This window comes from Cariama cristata, unplaced genomic scaffold (genome assembly GCF_000690535.1).
Source record: "Cariama cristata isolate BGI_N322 unplaced genomic scaffold, ASM69053v1 scaffold9434, whole genome shotgun sequence".
Classification (NCBI taxonomy): domain Eukaryota; kingdom Metazoa; phylum Chordata; class Aves; order Cariamiformes; family Cariamidae; genus Cariama; species Cariama cristata.
The window spans coordinates 137,452-147,551 of NW_009611249.1; the positions used below are offsets into that span (position 1 = coordinate 137,452).

The following is a 10,100-nucleotide window of genomic DNA, read 5'->3' on the forward strand; positions in this document are numbered from 1 at the left end:
AAACCATACCTTCATCTCCATTCCTGATCACCACCGAAGCCAAGAGGTACTTTCTGCATCAACCTCTCCCCACCAGCAGCGAGAAGGGGGAATGAAGGCAGCTCACCAGACGTGCCACCCACCGACAGAGCCACGCAGCCCAACAGGGATGCCGGGCGCAGGAGGGGCTGAAGCCTGGGCACGAGGAAGGACAAGTAGGTGGTGTCAAGACCAGGGCTGCACGCTGGAGGTGTAAAAGGTGAGGTCCCAGGGACTCTCAGCAGCACGCACAGCCTGACCCTTCAGTCAGATCTGATTACAGAAAGTCAGGCATCCCTCTTCCCTCACTAGCAGTATCCTCAAGACCTCTCTGATACTTATAATAATTGGCTTAACAGTACAAAAATACTTAGTGATATCATTATTATTATTTCTTTCATATCCAATGTTAAAGGTTCAAACCATAGCACCCATCAGTTATTACTACTGGACCTTCTGCATGCAGTTTCTCCTTAATATCAATTTCTTAATCTATAAAATAATATACCTACTTTTTGGTAAGAACTTGAAGATTTACACACCAAAAAAAGCTGTTTAACAAATAAGCATGATTAGCTAGGATTTTTAAAAGAGGCAAAATACCACTGAAATTACAAAGCGCATCAGCATTTAACTTGTGTATTATACAAACAGCAATTAATATGTGAATTAATGTGAATAAACACATTCAGCTTTCTCTGTATGTGAGAAACTGAAATAATCCTTCAAGGGAGAAAAACTTCCAATATAACACAGTATCATGGTATTAGGTTAACCTTTATGCCTCATAAGCATGAAAACCCTACTCAGATCAACCCATCAAACAAGAACCTACACCACCCAAGGAATTTTGATATTGTCAAGTTTTATTTTATAGTACAGTGTTGGGCACTTTATGGTAATGTGGAGTTCATCAAAAACCTCTACTGATGCCACAAACTTGGAAGGAAAAAGAAAAAACAAATCACACCACACATCACAGCTCATTTACTACATCTACACAGTGCACTACCGACAGTAGTCTAAGGTCTGAATTACAGCTCTTGAGATGACTTCAAACAGTAGTCCAGAGGGTGCAAAAGCATGGGAGTAAATTCTTAGATTTGATTCTAGTTTTAAAGGTCAGTAACTAATTGAATTTTAAAAATTTTTAGGACAATGCTGGTCGGGTTTTTTAAAATCACCAAAATTATTAAAATTATCAAAAAAACCCTCAAAACATCCTGTACTTCATGCCTTTCCTGTAAGTATTAAAGGCTCACAAGGGCATTATCAGGAACGGTTTTCAAAGGTCGCTAAAAAAGCATTCTGAAAAAAAATTAGAAGCATTGGGATATATAATGTTGCTTTGTTCCATGTTGAGGCATTTCTCATCGTATCTGACACAGATCTAAAAATAACAAATGCAAATTGTCAGTTGGCTAAACATGTAAGCATTTTACATTTCTCTTCCTCCTCAAAAATCATGAAGTAACACACGTGATGTGCTTCTGCGTAAGCTGCACCAAGACTAGCTGTTCCACAGTGCTTTATTGCCTCATTCAAGTATATTAATTTAAAGAAGTTCTCAAGGGAAAACCAAAGGTTAAAACAAAATGTACATCAATATACAAAGAAATTAATTTACAAAAAATTAAAAGGATACTGGCAACATTAGTAGATATTTTAAGTAATGACTTATGATAATTAGGGATGTCACAAACTAAATTCTTAAGACATACGGTTGCCACCATGAACTCTCACCTCATTGGTTGTACTGACAAGCAATGCTTAACTCCTCATCTTTTTATCAATGATAAACAAATGATCAAATGATAAACTAAACATCATAAATTCTAATATTTAACTTAACTCCAATTTAACTGGGTTATAGTTTTAAGAATTACCTAGAACTACCAGTATGCGAACATTGCCTTAGGTCTTATTATTTCCATAGAATGTGACATCCATAATCATTCCCAGTCACTGGAAATATATATTTGCCTCATTAGAATATATTCTTCATGTTTTTATCATACAACCATATTTCAAAGCTACATGTAATTTTACAAATTTTTGAAAAATACCGTTTCAAGGATCTGCTTGAAAAGCAGATGTGCACTACCAAATTACTTTGAAACAAGGAGAAATATTGCACAAAATTCACTGAAGACTTGAAAGTCAACACATTGCCCCCCCACAACCAAGTAGCTCCCTTATTTTTAACAGAAACAGAATGTCAATTCACACAGATTCATAACAAATGTCAACATACTTGAATTCAACTTATTTCTCAAATGCTAATACTGTTACTGGACTCTAAATACAAATGTCACTAGTATTGACCTAAGTAATAGTACAAATTAATTTGAGTACCCTTTACTACAGTAAACCTTGGAGTAACTTCCAACTGTGTTACCTGCTTCATACTCCAACCCAGCAGAAAATGGCAATGCCCCTGCCAGCTACAGGGCTGGTGGATGGCCCTCTAGACTCAGGTGGCTGTGGACTCATCAGGCAGCTCTATTTAGAAGTTTAGCAGCTTCCAGGAAAGACCTATCAATTGGCCACTGACTAAAACTATAAAACAGACATCACAAAGCAAATCAAGGAAAGTTTTGCACAAAAAACCCCATACCATCCCTTTTTCCATTCCTTTATTTTCTACCACCCTGAAGATCATGAATTCTACACCAGCTGTAGTCCATGCTCTTGGGGTGAAGATGATGACAGGTTCTATTCAGCCCAGATTCTGTTAACAGGTAAACAATGCTTGGCAAAGACATACACATCTAATACCAGCAAAGTTACTGAAGACAATCACATCACCATTCATACTGTTTTTGCTGGTGCATTTGTTTCTACGTTCATTCATTCTCCAAAGATTTACTGTGACACCATGGGAACAGCCAGCCTTCACCATCCTGAGCTTTGCAATAAGGAAGCTGCTTGCCTGAGGCATAATTTTATTAGCCACATTTGTTTAGCCTGAAATTTCAGGCTGTTGGGAACATGCTGGTTGGAGTCTCACAGCACCTGGACTAGAGCCTGGCACCAAGAGAGAAGATGCTAACTCCCTTGGAAATAAAGGCCACCCTTCACCTCTCCCTGCAGAGGCAGGGAGGTCAGCGGTCACGGGGCTCCTTTCTGCAGGACAGGGTACTACAGTCAGTATTACACAGGGGCTGCATTTGCAAAAGGGCCTCATGCTGGCACTTCGATTATTGCATGAAATGTTTCTTCAATTAATTACATGCATAGAGAAAAGTTTTTAGATGCTCCTAGCAATTCCATTAGACAGCTGCACCAATGAAAGATTGTTCTGTAGGACTGAATACAATTGATTGTAGGTGGAGAAAGAGAAGCTATTTTAAAAACCTAGTTTAACTGTTCTTTGATCTAGACTTCACGTCGTTTACAAGAACACAACGTTGTAAACTAGCTCATTCTAAAACCTGAAAAGACATCTAAAACAGATTTTTGAGATCTAAAACACTCCTCTAATAGATTGGGTGGGATTTTCAAAAGCACCCAGCATATGTCTAAAACTCCAGCTGAAGTCTGTGTTACAATGCCTGAGAGGGGACTTCAGCCAGTGCTGAGAGTTTCTGACGACCTCACCAAAACAGTAGCAGTATCACCAAAACTCTAAATGACAATGAAGGGTTCAGTCAACAAGGACTATGACAACTTCTACAACTACATTTTTCCTTCAGAACAAGCCTATTTTTTCAGAACTACATGATGCCCAAATACGTGGGATGGAAGAGCAAACCACTGCCTACTCTACACAGACTGCCCTCTGCATGCATAGAGGGTGGGTAGGGATCACCTCTGCATCCACAGTACTGTCCTTCCCTGCATATCTGCACTGTTTTTCACGTGTTGCACCTCTATACACATGGATGGGAAGGTTTTGACTGGGACAACATATTATCCATTCTGCAAACCCCACAGGGGATGAATTCCATAGGCAATATTACTTTTGCCTACGTGGCTGGGTTGGAATCGCTAGAACTGAGCTAGAACATTAAACAACATCCTGAAATCTGTATTTTCTCAAAGTTGTTATCCCTCCTGAGGACTCCCAGGCTCTGCTTCACCACAGCCCACTGGAACAACCCAGGAATCCCTTTCCCTTTCTACTGTCCTTACTTTTTTCCTCCCAAGCCAGATGAGTGATTTGGCTCATTTCAGGCAGACATCTATGCAAAACAAACTCGAAGATACTAAATTCAAGTCCTAGTGTGACTTTCTACGTCAGAAATTTGTTCCTATGTGTAAGTAACACTAAGCTTAGGTAAGTAAGCAAGCTTAATCAAATAACCTAGTATCTCCCTTAAACAGGAGAAATGGAAAGATTTTTGAGATCCTGAAGTAAGGAGGTGCCTCTGAAGAAGACCACAGGAGCTCTGACTGAGCAGAATTCGGTTCTCACTGGTAGTGGTAATGAACATTGATGATTTTCAAAGACATTAGAAGGATTTCCACAAATAAAAAGCATACAAGTGTAAAACTTGTAAAAAGTATTGGACCTGGACAATTTATCTTAATATAGAACCCAATGTGGTAATAAAAATACTGTATATGTAGCCAATAAACAGTTTCATATTATCACAAGGACAGAGAGCAACAGTGTTGAACCAGAAATACCATTTTGGATTCTTATCTATTTGGTAACCGGTAGTTCTGTTTAAATAAGGCACAAATATTAGCCTTTTTAAAAGATCACTGATAGTAAGTGGAAAAGATTCTGTAATATTATAGAGTTTAAAAAAATGTACCTACAGTTAATTCAACATAGATATAAAACTGAGTTATTTCTGAACCCATACAAGGTTCAAAACCAAAAAAGACAATACTATTTAATGACTGTAAACACTCTATGGGCTTTATAAATAGTACAGAAACAATGTGGCATAAACACAGTAACTAGCATTTTGACTGAAATAAAAATAATTCTAAGTTGAATTTTACCTTCCATCTTTTAGTTCATCTGTTTACTTCTATTCAGCCTGCATTTTCACTCAATGAAACAGTGAATTATTACCACAATGCCTTGATTTTGAATGATTCCACTACTGAACTTTCAATTTTATGATCCTGATAATAACTATAAGAATATTAGCAGCCCCACATAGCTTCCTTTTTTTTTTTTTTCACAAAGGTGAGAATGGGACAATCTATGTGACAATAGGAATTCAGTGCCTAACTCTCATGTAAAGCCAGTAAGATTTTTCTATCAGAGAGGCATTTTTGAAAACCATTTTCTGGCAGCATTCCTGGACTTATGTGTTTGATGGTTTTGAAAGTAGCGATGGCCATAATTCCAAGTTTTTTCTATTTTTCTCCTTAAGACATTAATCCTGTTTATTATCCTTAATAAATGAAGAAAACAAAACATCATCTTAGATGGAACCGTGGACAGAAACACCAGAGGAAAAGGTGCATCTTGAAATTCTCATCAACAAAATGCAAGGACATGAATGAGATTGAGTCAGAGGCGCTGCAAGAACAAACATCTTTGTGTTGCCTGTCTTCTCTTAAACACTCTTGGGAGCACGATGTTTGGGTAATGTTTAGTACCAGCAAAGGATACGAATGGCCTCTACTGAGTCATTAATACCACCTCTAAACAAGTATCCATGAGGCCAGTCTGCAGCTTTCTCATCTGAACAGCACCTGAACCACCTGGTCTGACCCACCTGGGAAGTTTAGACTGAAGATTTTAAATCATTTTTATGATACTTTTGATTTTTAATAGTGCAAAATATTTTGCCAAATAACATTTTTATGTTACTTAAAAAAAAAAAAAATCCACAACATACTGTGTTGATACACCAGAGGAAACCAAAGGATAGATAAATACTTTGGAGTACAGACCTCTGGACATACAACCCCTAACTCTGGAATACTGGGATTCTCCAGCAATGCAGATTGCAGATGCCCTTAGGAATGTTCATGCTCTAACCAGACACAGATATTTCTGCAAGGTTTGCACTTTTACAACCTTTTATCTTCATTGCACTGATTAAAAAAAGTAATTCTGGAGGCTCATCCTCAATGACAATACTGGTCCAGCCCTTCTTATTCTGGAACAAGCTGAAACTTTTGCATTAACAATGCCAAGGTCTCACTCTACTGCATCTCTTTGGTAAAGAATCAAACATTGCCTCTATAATGATATGGATCCATTCTCCCTTAGGTCAGCAGCCAAAAATACCCTTTCCACTTGTGTTAGCTAGAAGGAAAATTCATTCATAAATCTCAATGTGACAACTGATACCAAACTTTGCTACAAACTACTATGAAGAAATTAAAGCGCAATCTGATCCAAATACTGATCTCATGAATGTGCTCACTCAGGCCCCTACTGAGATTAAGACTAACCATTCATGTCAAAGGGGGAAAGAAAGAAAAAAGGAGTTTTGAAGAGCAGGAGAGTATTCTTCTCAGGCACAGTTCATTTCATACCTATCTGTTACTTCTGCCAACTGCATCACAAATATCCTTCAAAGCTGACAACTCCAATCCACTGAAACTTACTTCATGCCTTTCGTGTCCTGAGCTATTGTGGAGGACAATGTATGTATGGTAAGGTGGAGAGGTGGAAAAAGAAAAGGGGAGGCAAAACTAAAAAAAATTTTAAAAGGAAAGAGCTGCTCATTAAAGCAGCAAGAATTCTCAGACTTTAAATATCCAAATATTTCTCAGGAACACTGCCAGGAGAAGGATAAATCTTATTCTAAATACAATATACATCAAGTCCATTTATTCTCCTTCACTGAATTCAGAAAGAGATTTTTGGTTGTTCAACTTGGCTAAAATGAGAGTTGGATATATGCAATCTCAAGCTGAATCTGTAATTTTAGTCTTCTAGTGTTACAAGTAATTTTCAGCATGACTCTAATAATTTAACTAAATATGACTTCTAAGTAACAGTAATTCAATCTACCTTCAAAAAGGTAGCTACTAAAAATGGAAAGAAAATAATTCAGAAGAGGCACAAATTTGTTCTCAAACACTATTAAACTGTAGAAAATAAAAAATAATAGAAATCTATCAATTCCACTTACACTTTCCTTTCTGAAAATTTTTAGGTAAAATAGTCTAGCTATGGAAACCGGATAATATCTCTTTAAAGTGTCTTAGTTGTAAACAGAAGTTAATAAATGTCACATTATAATTCAGCACTTCATGTACTTTACAGAAGAGACAAAAGCATGCGCTACCTTTTCAAAGTCTGGAAGACAGGGCCACAGTTTTAGTTTGGAGTAAGTTCCAAGTTATATATTCATAAGAAGTTCCTTAATCTAAAAAAAGTTTCCTTTTCCCTCATCTTTGCTGAAGCAAATTCTTGCCATGGAAAAATCATTATTGCTGTTTTGTAGATTTGCATTCATCTTCTAAGATAGTTAATCCTCTTCTCAAAAGATTAAGGCATTTATTATTCATTACAAATATTAACATTTGTACATTTCAGACAAATCAGATTGCTTGGTTCATTTCATGCTTAATGGGATTAAAATAGTACCTTCAAAACCTGGTTACCTGTTAGGTGACACCTTTCCTGCTGCTTAGAGGAAGCAAATGCTAGGAAGCACCATACACTTGCTGTATTTTTAACACAGAGACTAACTAGTACCTGATTTAAGAGTGCATTCATATATTTAGTTCCATTTTGTGGACCTAACTACAGCCAACAAATGAACTGGGTAAACACAGAAGCAGATGTCCCAATGGCAGAAGATGCATACTCAACTGAAGAGAATTATTTTTATAATCAAAGATCTCTTATTCTATTTTCATCTTTTGGTTATCATGTTATATGGAATTATATGGAGTCCTGAGTAGCCTCCCTTTAACTTCTGATGGGAGTCAAGTTTCTCTTCTCATAGTTTTCTTACGTTTTATTTCCACTGCTGCTGCTGGATAAGCTATCCTTTGAAATATTTAAACCATAGTGAAAAGCAGAACTCAGTTTACATAATGACACCACTTCTTGAAGAAGCCCACCCTCTTCTGGAGTTTCATTTCCTTCCTTCCCATCTTTCTCCCAAGGGACTAGAATGGATGGATGTTGAGCAAGACTTGCTTGGAGCTGATCTTCTGAGGTATTGCTTAGTGTTTCATTCTGCTTTGCATACTTACAGGAAGAATAGCCTGCATTGAAACTTTCTAGAGAAGCAAACCGGGCATGTGATCGTACTGGAGATGGAGATGTCATACTAGTGGTGTCCATCTTGTCAGTAATAAAGGTTTTGTCACTACCTTCTTCTTCCAGCCTTGAGAGAGATTCTCTATGGCCACCAGAAGAAACTTGCTTCCTTGGCGATGGAGGGAGCTGCTTCCCATGGAGGACACTGTCATCCTGACCAAGGTTCCACTCTGCTTGATCATTAGCACTGCTGCAGAGCAGGGTAAGGTTGCTCTCACTAGGTGCATTGGACTTGTTCTGAAAGAAGGAATATGTTTATAGTTAATGTCACCAGAAACGTCTCTACACTGGCACCTTTGAAACAAAAATACTGTAATGGATTTTGCGTGTTCCTAAATCATGGATCCCATTTGGGGTTCAATGTTACAAAACGACAATCCCAGAAACAATGTAAGACTGAGTGTTTTTACACTTCCTCGTCAGAATGCTCTGTTCCTTATCCTAAGGATTGCCTTTTGTACAGAGGAAGGACTTCCGTCTCCCCCGTCCATTCAGTCTTTGCACACGCAGTTCTGACAGTGAACAAAGACACACTTTGCTTCTTTGTACCCATAGTATGAAAAGGAGCTGGACTAAAACTAAAACCAGATGGCATTTCCTCTTTGCTTCAGTAATTAATTATACCAACTTTCAATATTAAATTTTTTTGGCCAAACAAAAATGGGCATTTTATTAATGTGACCCCTGTGTGACACTCATAATACAGAGTTTTACAAGCTTTTTAGACATTTGCATCAGAATTCACTGTTCCAGTAACAAATCATCTACTACAGGATCCCTTTCAGCAAAAGAAAATGTTGGACAGCTGATATGAGGGAATTCAAAAACACTCACATTGTTTTGGCTAAAATCACAGCAGTGACTTGATGAGGATTTTAAAGTTGTAGGCAAGCAGTTTCTTTACATTATAGGTCCTATGCAATTCTACCTAAGAAAGGATCAAGAAGCCCTCTTGGAAAGCTCTGGAGTACTATTGTAGCAGTGTTTCAGATGCAATTACCACATGGATCCCATGACTTAAGATGAAAATATCATCAAATCTCTATGACTACTTTAAGGATGCAAGGTGAAAATGGAAATAAATACCTTCTAAACCGCATTAAAAAAAAAGACTCAAACCAGCTCTGGGAATACCAGATTGAAGAGCTAAATATAATACTAAACTATTTGATTAGGTAAATTACTACATTATTCACAGCTTTGTATGTGGTTACTGTTATAAGGGGAAAATACTGTTCCAAGATGACTTAGTAAACTGGACAAACGTGTAACCAATTTCTTGGCTGGTGAAACCATCGTGCAGTGGCCAGCATGGCTGTACTGTTGCGTAGCCCTAGGAAGACACACTAGCAATTCTAAGGACCATGTTGCAGTGTCTGAGCTGCATGTTGTTAACTCCACAAATGAAGAATTCCACTATAAAGGGATTGAAGTTGTTTTTCAAATGAAAGCAGAAGACTAACCGCAGTCTTGTAATCAATGTCATCCATTGACCTAAAGAAATCCAGGCTCTTTGCTCCCGACAGCTTTCCTTGATCTGAACTGTGTGTGCTCAGCGTGTCCAAAATCTCCCCAAGCAAGTCCATTTCACCTTGATGCTGCGGAGCTATTCCAGTTTCACCAGAATCGTCACTATCATAAAAGTAAGCAGAAGCTTCTTCACTGTCTTCTGATGATAACCTGAAAACAAAAACTCTTCCATCAGCTAGGAACATAAATGTCATTTTATTACAGCCACTTCTGAAAGTAAGTAGGAGAATGCGTTCCAAGGCTTTTGAAAGGAATCATAGGCCTGGAGTTTCTTTCTGCTCAAGAATTTTCCTAAACATAGATGTATGGTATCTATGGAGATGTAGCTACCATCAGCTGGTTTTCCGTCTCCTGG

General features: G+C 37.8%; 1 protein-coding gene across 1 annotated transcript; it reads right to left on the reverse strand.

Moving 5' to 3' along the window:
- Window positions 1–7,831: 7,831 nt before the first annotated feature.
- On the reverse strand, window positions 7,832–9,873 carry LOC104160107. The gene is made up of 2 exons (XM_009698165.1): window positions 9,679–9,873; window positions 7,832–8,452 (listed from the first exon to the last, which is right to left on the reverse strand). Exons 1-2 carry the CDS (start codon window positions 9,799–9,801, stop codon window positions 7,901–7,903), a joined length of 675 nt encoding a protein of 224 aa, XP_009696467.1. The 5' UTR covers window positions 9,802–9,873; the 3' UTR covers window positions 7,832–7,900.
- Between the last annotated feature and the right edge of the window lie 227 nt (window positions 9,874–10,100).